The 22,460-nt window shown below is 36.8% G+C and overlaps 3 protein-coding genes across 13 annotated transcripts in view; all 3 read left to right on the top strand.

Moving 5' to 3' along the window:
- The first annotated feature begins 1,064 nt into the window (after nucleotides 1–1,064).
- LOC107691619 (zinc finger protein 414-like) lies at nucleotides 1,065–7,291 on the top strand. 7 transcript variants are annotated; one of them, XR_001634555.1, is made up of 9 exons: nucleotides 1,065–1,205; nucleotides 1,297–1,346; nucleotides 1,603–1,666; nucleotides 1,764–1,874; nucleotides 2,036–2,141; nucleotides 2,869–3,410; nucleotides 4,922–4,992; nucleotides 5,604–5,756; nucleotides 6,856–6,936. XR_001634555.1 is itself a non-coding variant. In XM_016490311.1 (8 exons), exons 3-8 carry the CDS (start codon nucleotides 1,660–1,662, stop codon nucleotides 6,930–6,932), a joined length of 996 nt encoding a protein of 331 aa, XP_016345797.1. In that variant the 5' UTR covers nucleotides 1,067–1,205; nucleotides 1,297–1,346; nucleotides 1,603–1,659; the 3' UTR covers nucleotides 6,933–7,291. The 7 variants fall into 7 exon arrangements, 5 of the variants coding, with proteins under 5 accessions (XP_016345797.1, XP_016345815.1, XP_016345804.1 ...); XR_001634556.1 differs by lacking the exon at nucleotides 6,856–6,936 and having other exon boundaries at nucleotides 4,815–4,992; nucleotides 5,604–5,621; XM_016490311.1 differs by lacking the exon at nucleotides 4,922–4,992 and having other exon boundaries at nucleotides 1,067–1,205; nucleotides 6,856–7,291.
- An 890-nt stretch (nucleotides 7,292–8,181) lies between these two features.
- On the top strand, nucleotides 8,182–17,634 carry LOC107691596 (protein ENL-like). Of its 5 annotated transcripts, none has more exons than XM_016490294.1 (12): nucleotides 8,182–8,291; nucleotides 9,838–10,018; nucleotides 11,718–11,800; nucleotides 12,428–12,571; nucleotides 12,679–12,804; nucleotides 13,956–14,564; nucleotides 14,650–14,731; nucleotides 14,812–14,920; nucleotides 15,097–15,196; nucleotides 15,489–15,554; nucleotides 15,754–15,825; nucleotides 16,500–17,634. In XM_016490294.1, the coding sequence occupies exons 1-12, from the start codon at nucleotides 8,280–8,282 to the stop codon at nucleotides 16,626–16,628; spliced, it is 1,713 nt and encodes a 570-aa protein (XP_016345780.1). In that variant the 5' UTR covers nucleotides 8,182–8,279; the 3' UTR covers nucleotides 16,629–17,634. The 5 variants fall into 5 exon arrangements, with proteins under 5 accessions (XP_016345780.1, XP_016345764.1, XP_016345773.1 ...); XM_016490278.1 differs by having other exon boundaries at nucleotides 15,489–15,563; XM_016490287.1 differs by having other exon boundaries at nucleotides 14,647–14,731.
- Nucleotides 17,635–18,849: 1,215 nt separating this feature from the next.
- The window catches only part of LOC107691745 (histone deacetylase complex subunit SAP130-like), a 34,311-nt gene continuing 30,700 nt past the window's right edge, over nucleotides 18,850–22,460 (top strand). Inside the window, exons 1-2 of the mRNA XM_016490549.1 lie at nucleotides 18,850–19,045; nucleotides 19,867–19,995. Coding sequence (XP_016346035.1) covers nucleotides 19,890–19,995 — 106 coding nt within the window. The 5' untranslated portion in view covers nucleotides 18,850–19,045; nucleotides 19,867–19,889. The remainder of the gene's footprint in view (nucleotides 19,046–19,866; nucleotides 19,996–22,460) is intronic.

The following is a 22,460-nucleotide window of genomic DNA, read 5'->3' as shown; positions in this document are numbered from 1 at the left end:
ACTTAATTTCATGTTTAGAACCACTGGTCTGTAGTGAGCAGGGAGGATATGTGGCTCACTGCAGCCATCTACTGTTCATTTCGGTCAATAAAAAATGCAGAAGTTTAGTGTTACTTTGTTCATTTGTTGTTAGTATTTCCTATAAAATTCCAGACCAAATGCATAAGATAAGCATTACTTACTTTAGTTAAAGTAGTACCCATATTGTGTATACAGCATTCGAATCAATCTCTGCTAATAATAGCCTGGTCTGCCAACTCACGCATTCTCAGTCTCATTCTATGCTACATATATTCCATTCAGAACTTGCATAAAAGTTTTGGTTTTCGTGCTGCTAAGAGGACCAACGGCCACATACCCTGTACACGCAGCAAAGTTTTGGGAGTGACATATAAATCCCTCATCACTCATAAAAGTGGGATTCACTTTCGAAATTGCGAAAATTTACGACAGTGATAACCGTAGCATTGAATAGCAGAAAAATATAATTTATCAAAACAGATATGCAATAAGCAATATAAATGCAAACTAGACGATTAATAGAAAAGTATTTTAATTTTCGCATCAAAACATTTTTTACATCATTTTATGATAAAACAGAACCAGTAATCATGACATTAACTACTACGCATGTCCAAACGTCAGACAAAACTCTTCTAACAGTTTATTTATTTATTTATCAACTCAATCCCAACCAAAACTCCCACCCAAGCCAAGTAGCCGCCGTGTTAATTCTCACTCCAAGTTAAACACAAACGTTGGCAGACCTGAATTAGAAATATAGCTGTGAGTTAAATTTCAGTTTAAAAAAAATAATACAATTAACTTTGATCACAGGGTTAAACAACATCAAAGCTCAATAGATGTACAGGACTTGGAAAGCAACTGTAATTGTACTTCTCATTTATGTGCCAAAATTATCAAAAATTTAAATCTGTTACAAAAATAAAATCTGTTGTAAAACAAAAGATTTCCAAATCAGCAACTGTGAGCTGCGTGCAATTTTGAATAATGTAATCATCTTAAAAGTTGTCATCAATCAAAGACGAACTGAAAAACGGGAACGTATGTTCTCGCGATATTTATTGATGAACGTAAAGCACGTAGACAGGGTGGAAATACAATGTAGCTAGATAACCGCTTTCATTTGAATTAATTTCTGTTTTTAAAAAGAAGCTTTAAAAACTTTGAGAAATCCATTCAAAGTAAGTGCCATAGTAACTGCACTATAAATAATTGCTCTTGAACACAAGTATTCTACGCAGATAATGTGATGTTTTGTTGTTGTTTGGCTAGCTCGTGCGTCTGCTGGCTCTGCGCGCGTCCTTGATTGATTGTTTACGTTGGTGAGATGTTCTGTTAGTTTGGATCAATTGATTACTTATTGTTTAATGTTCAATGGATTGCTTATTGTTCTTATTGTTTATTGATCAAGTGCATGTTATTCTACTAATTGCTTTTAAATCGAATGTGTTTTTCCTCTTGCGCACCCAGATTAGAATTTACTACGTGCCATTCACTGAAAGTGTGCATGAGCATTACTGAACTATATCATATTTTATCACATTTATCTAGTCTAAATTAGGGCAATTGTTATCCTAGAGTGCAGGTCTGGCTGAAGCAGGAACCATCCCACTACCTCAGCTATAAGCAGTCACCATGGAGGGTATGTCATTATCAGTGCTATGCTTTAATTTGCTGTTTCAATGTCCATGCATATTAAAGCCCAGTATAAACAGAACTTGTATGCAATGTTCCACCAGGCTGTCAAATGTCCTGCTCCTTTTACGGGTGCAAGAGGACCTACAATAGTCCAGAAGCACTGAAAAATCATCTTCAGGACCATCAAAAGAACACTGCCCAGTCTCTTCCAGGTATAACATCAACATGCCTGTGTGTGTGTTTCTTTTTTTTTTTGTACTAGTGCACTTGATGAATGAAATGCTGTTTATAAACATTTAATCAAGTAATTTACAATCATAAACAGTGTCACATTAGCAATCTGGTGTCTAATGCACTGTCCTTTATTATTTAGGGAAAACTTTCCTGTGCTCTCATATAGGATGTGATGGTTCATTCAACAACATGCAGCAGCTAGTGGAACATATGAGGCACCACCACAAGCCAAATAATTTTTTCCTGTGAGTTCCTATAGCTTTGCTTTTCGGTTTCTTTCTTAATGAGGTTGCATTTATTATGTTGTTTAACTTTACTCCTTCTTGCCAGTCCGTAATTTCTCATAGAGGTGCTCTTATTTGGAACCATATTCATTGAACGTCTTAAGAAGAAGTCCAGCATACACCAAAGAGAAGTCTGTTGTTTCACAACAGCATATGATTTTTTTTTTTTTATATAAAATTGAGGTAAAAACAAACAAGAAAATGAAACGTGTATCAGAAACTTGTATCAACATGAAAGTATGTATCATTCACTATAAGATCAATACGATTTAGAATTTTCATTTTATGCTGACTGTAAAGAGCTGTCTTAGTCCCAATCACTTTATAAATCTGCTCAAAATCTCTGAAACCAGGTTACCATTTTCTACTTTCTAACTCTCTAAATATTTCTCTTACTTTTTACTATATATATTTATAATTGCCTTAATCTTTTTAACAGCTGAGAATATGGTGATCAAAATTTTATAAAAATCACCTGTCAATTCCATTTTCTCCTTCTCGGAAAGCAATGACGAAGTTAAAACATCCAGTAATACGAGTTTTTGTAAATACTACGACTTTTTTTTTTTTTTTTTTTGAGGGTAAGTACTTTTATTTTATTTTTTTTACTTTTCTAGCACTTCTGTTCTGCTCTAATGTTTGTTTCAGCTTTATACTTCTTCATTATCATAATTTTTATGTCCTTTAGGTGTGAGAGCTGCAGGGCCAAACTGCGTTCTTACCGCACCCTTCTCAAACACCTGCAGACCTGTGCTAAAGTTGCTAAGAACAAGGCTGCAAAGGTCGAGCCTGGAACGTCACCTGACGTGGATCCCACCAATGTTACTCCCACTTCCGGTGACATGGAATCATCTAGACCCCTCTTAGCCCCAAATGCACCTGAGGAGATGGAGTTTATGCCCTCTTTGCCCACAAATCCAACACCGGCAAACATGCCAGTAACCCAGCGGCCCCCAGAAAACAATGCATTTGCTAACCCCACACCTGCAGGGCCTGCAACTGTGCCCCTTGCCATTCTAAATCCTGCTTCAACCCAAAATCTTCCTTGCCAACCAGAATCTCCCTACAGCTCCTTTCCACCCACTCTGTCTCCTGTTAACCCAGCCTTCCAGGCAGATCTGGGCCTACAGCAGCAGCAGAGGTCTCCTAGGTCTGGTCCTCCCAGTCTGCCCGCTTCACCGCCCCTGCCATCATCACCAGGATCAAACGCAGTCTGGAGGAAAAACCAAGGTGAATGAATCTCATAAATCTTTCTTCTGTGATTGAGGAAAGCCGACTTAAAGAAAGTGTCATTGCTCACAGTGGGTTTCATTCACTAACTGTGCGCAAGCATGAATTTGTGCGTGAAATCTGATCATGATTCATCAATAATTTTCATATTAAAACTTCTAAATGTCATTTTAAATTCTAAATTTATTGAAAAAATGTCTAAAAAGAAGAAACAAAAACACGTTAGCATGACATTCTATAAACAGATACACAACTGGTCAAGAGTTTCGAATGATAAGAAAAATGAAGTTTGGATTTTTTTTATGTTTATGAAAGAAGTCTCTTTTGCCCACCAAGACTGCTTTTATTTGATCAAAAATACAGTACAAACAGTAATAGTTGTCATAAATATCATTACTGTTTTCTATTGATGGTAAATCTGAATTTTCAGCATCATTACTCCAGTCTTTAGAGTCACATGATCCTTCAGAAATCATTCTAATATGCTGATTTTGTGCTCAAAAAACATTTATTGTCAATGTTGAAAACCGTTTTTGTGTAAAAAAATAATTTTTTACATGATTCTTTGATGAATAGAAAGTTTAATAGAACAGCATTTATTTTGCATTTTAATCTTTTGTAACCTCATGAATGTATTTACTGGCACTTTTGAATAATTTCATATGTTAATGTTTTTTAAATAATTAATATTAAAAAAAATTAAAAAATAAATGATGCAAAAACTACTTACCCCAAGCTTTTGAACAGTAGTGTATCATGATTTCTACAAAAATATGAAGCAGCAAAAACTGTTTTCAACATTGATAATAATAATAAATGTTTCTTGAGCACCAAATCAGCAAATTAGAATGATTTCTGAAGGATCACGTGACACTGAAGACTGGAGTAATGGCTGCTGAAAATTCAGCTTTGCCACCACAGGAATAAATGTTGTTTTAAAATATATATTCAAATAGAAAAAAGTTATTTTAAATTGTAATTATATTTTAAAATGTTACTGTTTTTACTGTATTTTTGATTTATTTATTTTTTAAATGCAGCCTTGGTGAGCATAATGTTGCAAAAACATTATAAAATCGTAATTATTCCAAACTTTATTTTTCTCAAATAACTAACCTTGGGCATGCATTTCGCTCATTTAGAATAATCCAAATTCATTCAACAAGGTAATGAACACAAGTATTCAAGTACTTGTGTTCACAAGTACAATTCATTTGCGTATGCACTCGTTGTGAACTAGGCAGACATTTTTCATGAGAAGTTCTCTTTTGCACATAAATATGAATAATCCACAGAATTATTATTGAATGAGACCTAGTGTTCCTTAAATCATCCTACATTTTAGACCCTGTTCACCTGTGTATTTTCCAGTTTGCTCAGCTGATCTCACCTGCTTATCAACAGGTGTGAGTCCTTATGAAAGGGAATTTGTAAGTCACTTGGGGGGGAAATGCCTAAGCCATGGCCGCTTTGAGTGAACTGTGTTTTGTCATGTTGCACTGTCCTGCCAGACCCGCCTGGGCCCCTTTTGCACAGATGGAACTCTCCGAGCAGTCAGAGTTTAAATAGAGATGAAGTACAGGTGAGGCACAGAGAATCCACACACACATTGCTTGAGGGAACAATCAGATCTTCCTTCAAATGATGCTTTAGATGCTAATCCTCCTCCCCTTCCCCTGCTCTAACTGGGCTCAGTGTTTCCCTGGGTGTGCCATCTAGCTGTACAACTCAGTCCACTCCCATCCGATCCTAAACGCATATGTCCGGGTGCTTCACTAACATGTAATAAAACATCAGAGAATGTGCTTTCAGGGCCAGTGTTCCTTTACTTCACTTTTTCCCTTTCCCATTAGCATTTTGCAAAAATCAGGTGATCATTTCTGGCAAGAGATGGTGCTGTATCATCATAATTGACCATGTGTGGAGAAGTTGACAGCTCTTGCTAATTCAAACACCTTTGTGCCCATGTTCATCTGTCTAAACTGGGTTCATTGATGCTTTTCATTGTGTAAATAATATATTGCTCTTGTATATATGAGCCGATGTCAGTGATCACTGGGGTTCTTTTTCCAGCTCAGTCTGATACTTTTATTGGTGAAGGTTTTTCTGTCTGTCTACAAACATTCTCAATGAATATAATAGTCTTTGAGTTAGTTTAATTTTAATGATTTGCCCATTAATTAAATCTGTCAGGTCAGTCCTTCAACTGCCGCATCCTGTGGGAGCACACAAGAGGTCGGTACAGTTGCCTACAATGTGGCCACTGCACCCCAGACCGGGGGGAGATGACCGCTCACATTGAGGGCCAGCACAAGAACCCAGGGGGCAAAGTGAACTGTGATCATGGTATGACTTCTGTACTTCATCGTTTAATTCTAAACATTTTAATGAATGAAGTGCACTTTTTATTTTATTTCATAGCCCAAAAATGACAATTCTCTCATTTACTCACCCTCAAGTTGCTCCAAACCTGTATGAATTTCTTTGTTCTGCCGAACACAAAAGATATTTTGAAGAATGTGGGTAACCAAAGAGTTGACGGTAGCCACTGACTACCATAGTATTTTTTCCATACTGTACAAGTCAATGGCTACCGTCAACTGTTTGGTTACCCACATTTTTCAAAATATCTTTTCACTTCTACGGTATGGAAAAAATACTATGGTAATCAGTGGCTACCGTCAACTGTTTGGTTGAATTTTCATTTTCGGGTGAACTATGAGTCTGCAGATTTTGGTTAGTCAGAGTTCGCAGTTTTCACAGTTTTCATAGTTCAATTAGGACATTTAAGTAATTTTTATAAACGTGCCTTAGAAAAAAACATTACTGGTGTGCATTTTGAGACAAAATAAAGGCACTGATATATTTTAAGATCAGTCAGAGCAGGTTTCTTTCAGTTGAAACAGCTCAGATTTAGAGTTTAGTCTGGGATTAGGCTTAAGCCTTGTCTGTAAAACCGGGGATAGTGTATGATGGGCAAAGACTGTTTTTAGTTTCAGACTATGAATCTATCCAGTCAATGGATATCAAAAGTATTTTCAGCCAATTTTAGAACATGTGGTTTTCATTTGTCATGTGTCTAGGGTTAGGGGCAAATGTTTCTGCATGAGTTTTTTCTTATTGGAAGGATTTGAGTCTGATAATATAATCCTCAGTTGTTTAGTGTATAATGTCCAGTGTCCAAAGTCAGCAAATGCTTTAAAATATGTTCAAATTTTAAAAGTCATGTAGTGTATGGTTTAAAAGTTGTGTAATGTATGGTGCCCAGTTTTTCTCTGTAACCATTTACAAAGTCAGCAAGTATATGATACATAGTTTTTTTTTTTAACTCTTTAGATTTTAAAAGTCTTGTCGTGTCGTGTATTCCAGCCTTTAGCCTTTTGAAAGTAATTACACAATATAGGGATGTTATCTCACCAGACTGAACCTTCTGTGTATTTTACAGATACAGAGATTGGCACCGCATCTTTACTGGCTAAGACTTCACTGCAGTCTGAGAACTCAACTTATACACAGCTCTAACATGAAATGAGATGCTAAACCTGCTGATTGACAAAGAACTTTTGTAGTAGCATTTTATACAGAGGGAGAAACTCAATGTTTTCATTTAACAGACAGTGTGGACTTCAAGCATCTGTGGTCTGGATCTGTCCATATCACTATTCAAACACATGAAGTGCTGCATGCCTTGTCTTCAGTAAGCATTTGTGAGTCATCTAGACTAAAAAAATGTCTTGTTAGGTTTCCAAGTAATTTGGAATGGCATATAAATAAACTCAGTAATATTGTAATATTATGTCACCTACGTTTTTATTTGACCTTTTTACAGTAGGCAGTATCTCCATTAGAGAACAGTATTCAAGAGTGAACAATTTTGTTTTTTTGATCAGTTGTTTCTGTAGTGTTTACTACTTGCAAATAAAAACCTGTCAGGTAAACTCTAAATTGTGAAGTGAGTTAATCTAATTTTACTTTGAAATCTTACATGATTATCTGTGGAGGCATGTTTCTTAAATAATTTAATAGTCTATACCAGGGGTAGGCAAGTTCGGTCCTAGAGAGCCACAGTCCTGCAGAGTTCAGCTCCAGCCCTAATCAAACACACCTGAACAAGCTAATCAATGTCTTCAGGCTATAGGCAGGTGAGCTTTTTTTTCAGGGTTGGAGCTGAACTCTGCAGGACTGCGGCTCTCTAGGACCGAACATGCTTACCCCTGGTCTATACAATGGTATATATACACTGAACAAAATTATAAATGCAACACTTTTGTTTTTGCCCCCATTTTTCATGAGCTGAACTCAAAGATCTAAGACTTTTTCTATGTACACAAAAGGCCTATTTCTCTCAAATATTGTTCACAAATCTGTCTAAATCTGTGTTAGTGAGCACTTCTCCTTTGCCGAGATAATCCATCCACCTTGTGAACAATATTTGAGAGAAATAGGCCTTTTGTGTACATAGAAAAAGTCTTAGATCTTTGAGTTCAGCTCATGAAAAATGGGGGCAAAGACAAAAGTGTTGCGTTTATAATTTTGTTCAGTGTAGTAATCAAATAGAAATAAATACATTCAGAACTGCACGAAAGTGACTGAAAAACTTCCGTAAACTATACAGTGAAGGGTGGAGTGACTTTAATTATTTGCATAGTGTATTAGCAAATAAATAAAGTAGATGAAAGATGTGGAAGAGAGACACGGGTAGATGAGAGCCATTCTGCTTTTATTTTAAAAACTGTCAGTGTCGCGGCCATTTGTTCAAACTGTTCAGTTTCTCCCTTCACACTCCCATCAGAGTGTGCAGCGAGGATGCACATTCAATCTACTTCAACGCTTTTGTAAATAGATGAAACAACCGGAACATAGGCAACAATGGAGAACATGGTAATAAGACTTTACTGACTCTGCCAGACAGCCAGTAGTGAGGAATATGCATGTTTTTTAATCATTAAAGCATATAAATTGAAAGACGCGAGGCCAACGTGTCTGTGAAGGTGGTCAGGATGCTAACTTAGCCAGCTAGTCTTTTTTTTACGAGGCTAAAAGCAGGAAACCCGCGGAATTACATCAGTGTGTTATGAACATTTTTAGGAGCGCGCGAACGTTCGAACGCTTCCAAGATTAAACATGCTGTCTAGGTAGGGTGCTCACTAGGTTGAGACACCAGCAGGAGAAATTTCTTCCATTTCAGGGTTGGACGGATGAGTAATGTTGGCTTGTATATTAAAAGCAAAGCTTAGATTCTAAATATTGAGTGGCAGAATATTCAATCTGCTGTGTGCATCTGTAAATAAAGTCATGACATGAAAGTGTGAAATGAAATTCTGCAATGTCTTTGAAGTTTAAGTAACTACATGGATATAAATAATCACAATTCATTAATTAAACAGCGAATTTTAATAGAAATAAATACCTCAGGTCTGGTCAGTACAGAATTGAAATATAGTATATATGTTACATATATTAATATACTATGGGATGTGATTTACCTACAGTGTTCAAACTTTAAAAACTAATACACTTTTTCACTTTATCATATACATAAGGGATGTAACGGTATGAACATTTCTTATCACGATTATAGTGACCAAAATTATCACCGTTAACAGTATTATCACGGTATTGTTAAAATGTGCTGGAGATGGTCAGAAAGTACAGACACATAAATCAACAAACAACAAATAAAATGACTCACGGTTTTAATGATAATTAAAAGATGAAACGGTAATATTAACCGTGTGGAATTTTATCATGATTTATCGTCAAACCGGTAATCATTACGTCCCTATATAAATAGATAGTACATCCGTCCGTCTGTCTATCTATCTCTCTCTCTCTGTCTGTTTGTCTGTCTGATAGACTGCATAGCTTTAAAACTTTGAAATGTCAAGGTTTTAAAACTACTGGCCAGGCTTTCTCAAGCCAGCATAAAGTATGAATTGACAAACCTTTTTATCTAGTTATTTTTGACATGCACGTCTTGTGTTGTTTTGTATTATGCAGTCACTGTAAAAATGCTTTAAGTACAGATAGGATACAAACTCAGCCAACATTGGCGAGGAATTTATTAACCACTGAGCTAACGCATACAAGCCTTTCAGTCATTTTGTCTCCATCCATACCAAGAAAAGTTGTAAACAGTAAAGCATCATACACATGTAGAATGTCAGAGAACTGTGAATTTCCATCTCTAGCTGTCAGAGAGCAAAAGCTGGTTGATTTCTCACAGATGTAAGCTGTCGATATAACACTGGTGTTGAGAAGTTGGTCAAGAGCTTCTTTTAGTCTCACTCCGAGTTATACGTGTCACTCACTGATGAAGTATTGCAATCTTTTTTTTTCTTTCCCATTTCAACAGTACTACAGTTGTAGGACTCATATTCAGAATAGAGAAGACTGACAGATGACTTCTGCTTTCCTCTTGTTTCAGTGCACTGTGCAGGTGAAACTGGAGCTGGGACACAGAGCCCAGTTAAGGAAGAAAGTCACTACCGAGGGCTTCACACATGACTGGATGGTGTTTGTTCGGGGCCCAGAGGCGTCTGACATCCAGCACTTTGTGGAGAGAGTTGTCTTCCACCTTCACGACAGCTTCCCAAAACCCAAGAGAGGCAGGTTTTAATTTGAGTCAACTTCGTAACACTGTGACTTCATAGAGTACTCACAGCCATGTAGGTTTAAGTCCCTTTCAATCAGAATTAAAGAAACCATTTGTGTGTATGCCCATTTTCTTCTGTTGAGGTATCATGTCTAATCTGCCTGTTTAGCTCATGCTGTTGCCCAAGCTAATATACTTTGTAGTTCCACCATATGACTATATATATCTGTCTCTATTATAGATCAGTGATTCAGATCTAAATGTAAGATTTATGTTTATGAATTGCATATAAAATTTCTATCTATTTGGATTACAGAGTTTTTTAAGTCTTGCAATGAAGCAAATGCACACCTTTGTTAGAGAAAGAACTTAAAGAAGACATATAAATGCACTCTTATTTAACCTTCTTTTTATTATCAACATTTCGGCAACAAGCCTTTATCAAGGTACAGAGTTTTATCATAAGCTTAATGTAATGCATATTTGTCAGACATACAATGAAACGGGTAGGATTTCTCCTCTTGTTATTAACCATTTGCATCTATTTTATTTTATTTAAATAATAATATTTTCAAAATGCATTTACTGAAATTGCTTAGAATTAGCATAAATCTGTTCTTTGTGAAAACAATTAAATTTATTCAGTTAAAAGTATTAACGTGGTTAAATATGGCTAGCTATGGAACAAGCAATATTGAGCTAAAATGTATGAGACTGAAACAAATTGGATTTATTGATGATAAATATATAAACCTAGTTATTGTGTTTTTAAAACGCATTCAGTTTATTAGTAACAGAAATCTTACCCGTTTCATTTTTGTAAGACAGACAAATATGTCTCACAAATTCTGTCATTATTCATCATTTATACCTCATGTCAGTCTAAACCCGGACTTACTATTTAATAATTAAGATATTATTAATGCAACCTGAGTGGTTTCTGTCCCTCTATTGAAAGTCCAGGTAACCAAAACTTAAAAGATCAAAAAAGGTTATAAAGGCATCGTAAAATTAATCCAAATGAATTGAGTCATTTAATTCAAATCTTGTAAAGAGATATGATTATTTTATATGATGAACAGAATTAATTTAGGCTTTTATTTGCATATAAACAATGGTGAACTATCCCTTCAATTCCTTGTAGGTATGTTTCACGAATGAACGTTCAGCTATTAAACCAATTTTTTTGTGTCATATCTGTGATTTGTTTATTTGCCACAAAGTAAAAAAGCTGGACGAACATCCTCTAAGTGTTGTGATTTCATTCATTTTTGCCAGGTGTTGTATTTGAAGGTGTGTCATTTTTTGATGTTACTTATCCCAGTTAAATGTGCAAAGACAACTATAAGTTAGCCGTTTGTAGGTTGACTTCCCAAAATGTGTAAACACTGTGTCTCTGGGGTGCTTTCAAAATATCTCCCTATTTGTTTGAGTGGTCTGATATGTCAACCTCTGGCTAAACCAATGATGTGGTTTGGGGGCGGGGCTACCAGATTATAGGAGTGCTGTGGAAACCTGTTCGGAAAAAAAAAGTTATTTTTGCAATTCCATTGTGTCATTAGTGGCAAAGAAATAGTACACTTCACCATATTGTAGTATGTACATGTAAATAGTACATTCTAGTGTCATATGTCTGTTTCAGTACAGATATGAATATTTGTGTAGATGTTAACTATACATCTTCACTTTTTTTTTCTTTTTTTATTTCACAGTTTGTAAAGAACCCCCATATAAAGTGGAAGAGTCAGGCTATGCTGGTTTTCTCATGCCTATAGAGGTCTATTTCAAAAACAAGGTGAGCACATCCCATATCGACAGCAGTATCTGCATTTCTTTATCTTTGACATGAATAACTGTCATTTCAAGCAAAATGTAAGAAAGGTTAAGCACAGTGTTTTACTCAGTCTTTATAGATGTGTGAGGGTGTGTTATTTTTAAGCGGTTTGTTGCCAGCATTGGAAAAGTGTTGTGATGAAGAGTTTTGCAATTCAGTAAAGGTAAAGGTCACACAACTAGGTGAACTAGTTGGGAACTGGGAGCTAACAGATTTTACAGACACGTTAACAGAAAATTGACATGCAGCTATTGAACTACAGAGAACTTGGAGGGGGTGTAAATGGTAAGAATATGTAAATTTGTATGTCACTTTAAGACTTACTTCTGTTTCGTATCATTATCATTTTGTATATTTACTTTTCCAGAATCTGTAGTGGAATATTTATGGGGGTTTTCCATTTTCTCTGTTTCCTGTAACGTAATCAACTAAAGAGTGTACTTTGATCTAACTTTACTGTAAATGTTACACATACTGCTAGAATGAGATTCAGGTTTGATACTGATGTTCATACTTTTATCAACACAATTTCTTTAAATATTTTTTTTTATCTGTAAAGCCTGAGCATGCTTGTCTCTTCTATCACAGGAGGAGCCTAAAAAGGTGTGCTTTAATTATGACCTTTTCTTGAACCTGGAGGGCAACCCACCTGTCAACCACCTGCGCTGTGAGAAGCTCACATTTAACAACCCCACACATGAGTTTCGACGCAAGCTGGTCAAGGCTGGTGGGGTGAGTGGGACTGTTTGTCTTTGCTTTTTCTGTACCTCTACAATCAGCTCTTTTCAATGGATTCTCACTCTCTCTCTCTTTCTGTTCGGATGTTATTCTTGTCCCAGGCTGTGGTTATTCCTGAGGGAGCAGAGATGATGCCAAGGCCGAGTCCAGATTATCCAATGCTACCTACTATTCCACTCTCCGCCTTCTCAGACCCCAAGAAGATCAAGTCCTCTCATGCAGTAAAGGTTAGTAATAAAGTCATTCTTTGGTCAGTAAGTTATTAAAATTATTTTCAAAATTTATTTAAAGTGTTTAAGATATTCAATATCCTGTATGTTTTTGCTTAAAAGAAAAAAATGAACATTCTATCACCATTCTTCCCGTAGTTAGATTTTTACGTTATGCAGATATCTCAGTCCCGTTCCAGTATGATTCTATCCCACTCTGGTGTCACAGGCTGTATTTTACAATTCCCACACAGATGACACCGCAGGCAAAAGGAAGGTGCTTTCCCTTGCTGTCACATACAAACAAAAAACATTGAGAATATCCAACCCTTCGGCTGTAAACTTTTTAAAGTTCTGTAGGCAAATAACATTCTGTACTTTTAAAAATTAAATACATTTGATTAACCATTAATTACAGAATGTTCATTTTTTGGGTGAGCTATTTGAACTTGAAGTTTCTGTAAACAATGTTTTGAGTGGTGCTTCTCGATACAAAGCTCACTACCACAGTAGTATTCTGGGTGGATATGTAGCTGCTTCTGAGGGTCTGTTTACACGACAACGTTTTCAAACTTCGAAACTTTTTATGCGTTTTGACTGTTCGTTTACACGACAATGGCATTTTGGGGACTGAAAACGCATATTTTTGAAAACGGCACCGTTATCGTTTCCGTGTAATCACCCAATACGGGAATCTTTTCGGTGACGGTGAAGTCATGCACGTGTGTAGTACGTGTTAGGTATGTAGACATGCGCAGTACGTGTCGATTTTAAAGGCAAGCGCGAACAAGCATACACAACAATGGCGGAGTACATGGTACTGTTGTTGCTGCTCAAGAGATTGCTAACGCTTCTTCAGCAAAGTGTGGATTTACTTCACCAATATTACGACCAACAGCGGAGACGCATCATATACAACCACAACATATAATCGTCACTTCCCTACAAGTACTGTTTACTAACAAGGTGACAGCGCCAACTACTGGCCTGGCATACGTAATACAGCGTTTTTGGCCCTTTTCGCGGATATGTGTAAACGTGAATCGTTTTGAAAATGTTGTTGTGTATACGTGAAACTTTTTAAAAACGCAAGGGAAACACATCGTTGTCGTGTAAATGTAACCTGAGTAAGTATTCAAAGATCAGTCATTTTTAAACTTTTATTGTAGGAGTCGAGTAAAGATGGAGGAAGTGGGAGCAGCAAAGGCCTCAAAGCCCATAAGGCAACCAAAGAGCACCGAGAGCACACACGAAAGGATTCAGAGAGCAAGGCCACGTCTAGAGAGAGCGACCGTGAGAGTGGCAAGTCTTCACAAGACCAGTCGTCATCCTCTTTTTCAAAGAAAGCCCCAGATGGCAGAGGAAAAGATGAAGGGAAAACAGTGCCCAAAGCAGCCTTCAAAGAGCCCAAACTCACAGTCAGAGAGTCCAAGATGGATGACATGGCTCCAAAAGGTGGAGGAGCAGTGACGGGCGGAGGGGGACAGCTGGACACTCGTGTCCCGAGCAAGCGACCCTCGACTGCCACGGAGTCTCCAAAGCTGAGTACCAAGAAACAGAAGAGGATAGGCTCTGAGGGCATGAAGGGGCCTTTGAGTGGAGGCTACAGCAGCAACTCTCCCCGCATTACCTCAACAACACCCTCCACGTACCCTGAGAAGAAAACCCCTAAAGATAAAGGCCACTGGGCAAAGATGAAACCAGAGGTGCAGGAAGTGAAAAGGCAGCCAGACTCCGACGAATCCAACGCTGAAGATGAAGCCTCTTCCAAATCAGAGGTATGTTTTGGTATTTCAATCAGCAGAACATGGATTTGAATGGACTTGAATGTAATGAAGCTCAAGGATGTTGTTTATTTAGCAGTCGGCTCCATCCAGTCCATCTAGTTCCAGCTCCAGCTCCAGCTCTGATTCTGACTTTGAGCCGTCGCAGAAGCAAGGCCAAGGTACTGAGTTTAATCATGAATTGTATGATCAGTAGTGTGTCCCCTCATTGAGTTTGGTTGAACGTGATGATTGTGTCCAGGGCCGCTTCGTTCTATGGTGGAGGATATGCGCTCTGAAGGCTCTGATGATGACAGCAGCTCTGAGGTTGAGACGCCCATGAAGGCGACTCCACCGAACCAGGACTCTCGGTCTGTGCCAAGGACTTTGTATTTGATCTAATTTGGTCTTGTTTGAATTTCAATTCAATTTTCTTAAAAAGGAAACATGAAAATCAAGACAAATTTCTGCACATTAATATTACCATAGTCTTGTTGTACTGAATCCAGTTTATATTCCTTTCACAAGTTCATTTTCATGTTTCCAGTTTAAGCATGGACAGTGAGAGTGATGTCAATGAGGAGTCCCGTCCTCCCAGCCAGGAAGCCCCCTCACCTCTACCCAAACTCAGCTCAGCACACCTAAAGGTAAGATTGGCATTGCATTGCAATGAAACTGGACCGGTTTATACACTGAAAATAAATTGGTGCAAGATTTACTTTGAAACAATTTTCACTTGAAAATTGCTAGTAAATTTCACAAATAATTACAAAGAAATGGCAAGTAACACATGGAATTGAAAATGAAATTTTAAATAAGAAAGACTGGAATAGTATTTTTGTGTAAAATATGCTCGAATAATCTAAAAAAAAAATTTTTTTTACAGTGGATCAGGTTTATATTTGAATTTGATTTTAAATAGTTTGTATCCTTTGTCAGATGTTAGGAAAAAAGAGCCCAGATTCTTGCACCCGTGAGAAGGTACTCAAGAGGGGATACGACAAGGTAGGAAGGGTAAATAACTGAATCATACTCATCCGTGGCTAAAATACAGAAATTTATTGCACATAAAACTACACTAGTCAACATTTGAAGTGGATCAAAATGCATTCTTGTCTTAGGACAACTTTGATTAACCTTTTTGATTCACTTCAAATGTTGACTACTGTACAATGGAGGTTTTAAATGAGTGATCTGATTACAGGCTTATACAGAGGAGCTTGTGGACCTTCATCGCAGGCTGATGGCTTTGAGAGAGAGGAACATTTTACAGCAGGTAAAAATAACTTTTCTCTTTATTTGGGTATATATATATATATATATATATATATATAAATCCAAAACCTGAAAAAATGCCATTATCATGCATTATACCAAATTCCATTTGAATATTGATCAATGTCTTCATCAGATCCTTTTTTCAGGACTTAAAAAAGTATTAACGTACACTACTGTTCAAAAGTTTTTTTAATGTTTTTGAAAGAATTCTCTTTATGTTCACCAAGGCTGCATTTATGTGATCAGAAACGCAGCAAAAACAGAAATCTTGTGAAATTTTATTATAATTCGAAATATCTGTTTTCTATTTTAATATATTTTAAAATGTAATTTATTCTTTTGATGACAAAGCAAAAACCATTACTCCAGTCTTCAGTATGATCCTTCAGGAATCATTATAATATTTTTGTTGAAAACCGTGATAATTGTTTTTCAGGATTCACAGATGAGTAGAACATTTAAAATAACGGCATTCGTTTGAAATAGAAAGGTTTTGAAGCAATGTAAATGTCTTTACTTTTACTTAAGATCAATTGAATGCATTCTTACGAGTTTCAGGTAGTGTCTCTCTGACATCTGATATGTGTGTGGTTCATGACGCTTTTGTCAGCTTTCAGGAGTGATGTTTGCTGCTTTTTGGTTGACATATGCATTTGTGTTTTTTTTTTTCAGATTGTGAACCTCATTGAGAAGACTGGCCATTTCAACATCACCAATACAACCTTTGACTTTGACCTGTTCTCCTTGGATGAGTCAACTGTACGTAAACTCCAGAGCTACCTGGAAGCCACATCCACATGACACAAGGAAGCTGCTCGGCTGTGATTTTCAAGAGTGTGAGACTGTTCAAACTGACTGGGGGCAGAGGGAAAGGTATTGAAAGCAACATACAAATGCACAGGAACAAACAAAAACAAAACGAGCAAACAAAAAAAAAACTTTATACTGTAATAGAAATAAGAAAACAAAAGAACCAGGGGCTTAAAGGGGTGGTATTCAGGGTTTATCTAATAACATCACTGCACATTGCACTAAGAAACAAACTGTTGGCACAATACTGTCCAAAATGGACAAGATCTCGCATAAGAACCGTGGAAGAGATACCGTATTACAAGTAGGTACATTTCAAGACTGGTTTTGCACCAAAGCTGTAACACTGGTGGAAAGGATCCTTCACTCGGGCCTTTATGCAGGGGCGATGACTGAAAGACTGTGTCCCCTCTATACCCTGTCACTCTTCTGCTCCACGTACATCAACCACTCAGCACAGCTTGGTGGCGTGGAAAGAGCCCAACTAGATCAATCCTTATCAGCATACTGTTTGTGTCTGCATAGCTTTGTAGCCCCATGTGTTGAATAAAGTAATACTCTCAAGCTTTGGTGATAGATGCTCCCTCGGATCAACTAAAGGGGAAAAGCTATCTGCCTTTGTAGTGCCTTTTTAAAATATCATGTTTTTAATTATAATTGTTTGTGAGTCTCTCATTGGTCTTTGGATGACCACGAATGATCTGTCAACATTAATATGCCTGAAATTGACATTCCAGGCCCTTTAAACACGGTTTAATACCTGTCCGGAGAGAACACGTTACGAGAGAACCATTCTGCATATGTGATCTGAGAAGGTCTTGTGCATTATTCTATGTTACTCGATGGTCAGCAACATGAAGTCAATTTGTTACGCATTTACAGTTCTTTTTGTAGTTTATTTAAGTAACTGTGCACTTTTTCTGGTCACTTCAGTGTTTTGTAATTATCTGATAACTATATTTATGATTATTTTCTTTTTTTACATAATATTGACTTGCAAAAATGTACAGATTTTTGTCAATGTTTTTAAATGCATCTATTGAAGTCATATTGATTATTCGATCACTTGAGAGAATATGCACACAGATTGAAGGGGGGACTTTTTTGTCTGTATTCCAATGGTGCAATTGGAAAAAGAGTCTTCTGTTCACCTGAAGTACTATACAAGTGAAAATGTATTTGTGTCAGATACGTATTGTCTGATGACATTGCTTTTTTAAAAGCATACCTGCTTGACATGTTATTCTTCATTGTCGATTGCCAGTTACCCTTTTGATTCTGAATAATGTATGGTTATAAAGTAAACAATGTTTTCAGTGAAACGTTTGTGGCAGATGTATGTTACATCATGGGTAAATTGCAGTGATCTGTTTTTTGCATGATTAACACTTGAATAATCACTTGAAGGAATATGCATACAACACTCACAACCCTATACATTTATCAGCTATCCTCAGGACTATTGCAAATACAGAAGATGCTCATAATAAATCCACATATTACAAAACATTATAGCATGAGGTGCAATCTGAAAACTTCTAGTAGGTCTCTTCACTGTGTTTGCTTCTCTACCATCATAAAAAGTAGCATATCCATATCAAGGGGAATGGGGTCATTTACAGTATTTATGTGAATATGTAACAATGTGTATTATAAAGACCACCATACACTGAAGGCTTAAATTGTGGAACCATTAAAGCTTGTTCTCGGTTTAGTTTATATCAGTATGTGTTTATAAATTTACTTTTTATATGTCATGCCTACAATTACTTGCCTTTCGGGATGAAAGGAAAAGTCATACATCTCAAGCTCATTATTTATAGCACCATTTTAAGCATGACTGACACATTTTCAAGCCTGTTATGAACATATAATAGCCTAATAGGCTTAAATAGTATAAACTTGTGTATCATTTTTGCTTTTCAATCGATAGATAATGTGTCCCTGGTTGTAACGGGTTCAAATTTAATAATATAAATGCCATCACTTGCAGTGGAGAAAGGCACCAAATTATTGGAATGACCTAAATACAGACCAATAACATCTACATAACTATGACATAAATTGGAGGAGTGTACCGTTAAAATGTTTAGGGTCGTTATAAGTCAGGGGTGCCCAAACTCGGTCCTGCAGGACACCGGCCCTCCAGGACCGAGTTTGGGCACCCCTGTTATAAGTAGTGTGGTGTGATATATACTGCGTGAAGGCCATGTGTGGGTAGATCTTCTCAGGAATATGTCAGCGCCTCGTCATGTTCACGGACTCGAATAAAGTGGAATCCGGATTTGATGACTTTTATTGTGAAATTCGAGACAGGAAGTGACTTACTGCAGCTAGATTCCCATTGATGCTAATGGTCTATTTGCCGGGATACGAAACGGATGGAGAGTGCAGGCGTCGTGTTTACGGTAAATCTGCGATTTTGCATTTGTAAACACAACGACGCAGCTAGGATAACGTTTTCGTCGCATTCACATTCCTACAGTTTCAGAATTACCACCGTTAATGAGTATCTGAGAGAAATTATAATTTCTCGTTGAAATGACTCATAAGGTCTTTGGGCTATTAGCAGCCGCGACTGTTTTGATTCATAAAACGAATTCTTTTATCATATAAAAGAAAGGTTTATGTGTATTGACTGGTCCGTATTTTAAATTAGACCACATGTGTGGTTTAACATCTACATGATGAACCCTAAACTCGCGAGCCCATCCAGGAACAAAAGCTGCTCGATTTTGTGTCCTGACAATCGTCAATGTTACAATCAGCAGCGTTCAGAAATGATACAGCCAGTTTAAATGCGTGTACTTTGCTATCAGGGGATGTTGATTTCGCATTTGTCGTTAAATGAAAGGTTATTTAACCCTAGTAAACGTATTTCACTGAGATGACACTGTTGAGAGAAGGACATTGCTATTTTATATTTGTGAATATAACGTTACCTATAAAAATACCTTCACTTCGGGTTATTTTATGGTTTATTTAACTTAATTAATTGTTTCTGGGTTTATAACATACTGCATGAAAGGTAACTGTCTGAACACAAGATACTGACTGTATGGTTTGGTACACCATTTCTCTAATGTGAGCATTTCAGATATCTAGTAATAACCTGCAGCCAAAGTGATGTAGTCTTTTGTTTAAATTAGACACATTTATTTATATTCTGAAACACATTCATTCTCTATTGCATGCTGCATTATGTCCTTTTTACCCTCTGATTTTTCAGGAATAACTTGAGAGGTCGTGACGATGAGTTCTCAGCAGTATCCACATCCAGGACTCCCGTCTGGCCTGGGACAAGGACAAACACCAGGCAGCAACACTACAGGACTTCCAGGAAGTCAGAAGAACACAGGTTTAAGACACATTGACTAATACAGACTAATATAAAGAACTAGACTGTAATGTTAGTGAATGCTTAATAGATCATAAGTAAATTTTAGTTATATACACTGTAACAGTTGCCAATATCAAAAGTCACAAAGAAAATGAAGGGGGCTCAATCACCATTGAATAACATATTTTAATACCCTTTTTAGAAGAGCATACAACTTCAAATTCAAACGTCTGGACCATATTTAATTTAGCAGTGTTATCAATCTTTTCATACTTGGAGGCAAAACCTTTTAAAAGTCCTACCAACATTAAAGTCCTGAGTTACCACAAATGTCAAAGGTTCATCACAGCATTGCAGATGTTAGAAGGATAAAATCCAAGATCATCCAAAATGGTAGTCCGTAAAGAAGTTTAGAAGAAATTCCAAAGTTAAAGTGAATAACAAATCAGAAACTTTGACCAGTTGAGATGCCCTCAAAAATTAAGTGGATACAAAAACCCTTAGGACAAAACAAACAATACAATATGAGGTTTAGCAAGCAAAGTACATTTTCCACTATAAAACCTCTGATAATGATTAGGGGTGTGCACAAATATTCTATCTGTAATTATTATTATTAGAAAAATAAAAACACAATTCAAATTTTGCCATGTGTTGCTTTGCTGGCCATAAATGCAGGGAATCCATGATCAGTCCTAAGCACTCAAACTAAAAGTCAGTTATTACTAAAAGCACTGGGTGGCGCTGTGGAGTGTGATCAAGTTGATTGTATTTGATCCCAGAATGTCGCAAAGTTTGGAATTACTCAAAATGATCTTACTAAATGATCTTACAAAATGGAATTACTTTTGATCAAATGAATTAGTGAAACTGAGTTATCATAATAGCACCACCACAATGAGAAATCACATGAAATCCAAACAGTCAGTCGACTGAGGAAAGACAGCTGTCCATCACTGCATTCATGACTGCAGGTAATCGCAGCTGTACTCCGAGTGAGCCGAAAAGAGAGCTTATCTGATAGCGAAATGATCTTGAGGTTTAAGAACAGAAAACACAAAGTGATGAAAGAAACTTTGCTTAGCACACCGTTATCTTTGTGTCTCTGGAACATCTGTGCCGGCGCGCATTCTTACTGTTACCAGACTGAGGAGCCAACTTTCATGTGGATATTATTGTTTTTCTCAGCATTAACATTGTGAGACAATAAAAACACGATAAACCTCGGCCCACTCGAGTGTATGTACATTCTGTACTGGTCTGCTTTATTTTTTCCATTTGTTCTGCTTGAGCTTGAATGCTTTTGTTCTTTATATATACAGTACATATATATCATGACTGAGAGTTAAATTACCACTTATTTTAAGCATAGAAGTCAGGTAACATCTTACTGGATCCACTGGTCTCGATTCGGGTGATTGTCCTTGACATATGATGCAATAATGATCTTAAGAGTTCTATTCACCCTTTCCGTCAGGTTAGTCTGCGGGTGGTACACAGTGGTGAGTTTTTGACTTGCACCCCGTTGTCTGCAGGTAGCGTTTAGAAGTTTGGACATAAATTGTGGTCCTCGGTCTGACACCAAATATGTAGGTACCCCCCCCCCCATTGAGTAAAGATCTCCTTGATAAGAATGTTAGTTATCAAAGGTGTCTTAGCTGACCGTGAAGGGAATACCTAAACCCACTTGCTACAGTAATCCACAGTGACCAGCAAATACTTGTTCAGCTTCATGCTCCTTGGAAACTGGGCCCATAAGATCAGTGCCAACAATATATATCCAGGTTCTTTTACAGGAGTAGATTGAAGGGTTCCAGAAAGTTTGGATTAGTGTTGTCACGGTACCAAAATTTCAGTATTCTGTACCAATACCAGTGAAAATCCACGGTTCTCGGTACCAAAGCAAAACACAAAAACATGCTAATTAAAAAATTTGACTATACTTTCATTTAATCCAAACTGTGTACGTTTAATTTTAAAGGGCTTTTAAAACCTTCTAGAGTTATTCAGCCAAGAATAACAACTAAGTTAGCTAAAAAAAAAAAAAGCAGCCCAGAACTGCTTTTCTGACTGATATGACACAATGTTAACCATTTGTACATTCTCTAACACTTATATTTTAGATTCACAATTAATTTAAAAGCCTCTGGTGTGTAAAAATAGTAAATATCATCATGTCCTCCTGTTTTTTTAGCCCTAATAAAAGTTATAGGAGCATTAAATAGTTAATAAAGAAACTACATTCTAATGCTCATTATATTAGCGTTAGCCACGCTTATGCTAACGATTAACTACTCTAATGACAGCTATGTTCATTTCAATCTGACATTCAAATTAAAATATTGAATAATATTCATAATAGAAGCGGTGTTTCCCACAGACTTGCACTCTATTTGTGGGGACATATACAGTGGGTACGGAAAGTATTCAGACCCCCTTAAATTTTTCACTCTTTGTTATATTGCAGCCATTTGCTAAAATCA

The sequence above is a fragment of the Sinocyclocheilus anshuiensis genome, unplaced genomic scaffold (genome assembly GCF_001515605.1).
Source record: "Sinocyclocheilus anshuiensis isolate Anshui unplaced genomic scaffold, SAMN03320099.WGS_v1.1 scaffold842, whole genome shotgun sequence".
NCBI classification, from domain to species: domain Eukaryota; kingdom Metazoa; phylum Chordata; class Actinopteri; order Cypriniformes; family Cyprinidae; genus Sinocyclocheilus; species Sinocyclocheilus anshuiensis.
The sequence above is the reverse complement of the archived record's forward strand: the minus strand, read 5'-3'. Positions and strand labels throughout refer to the sequence as shown.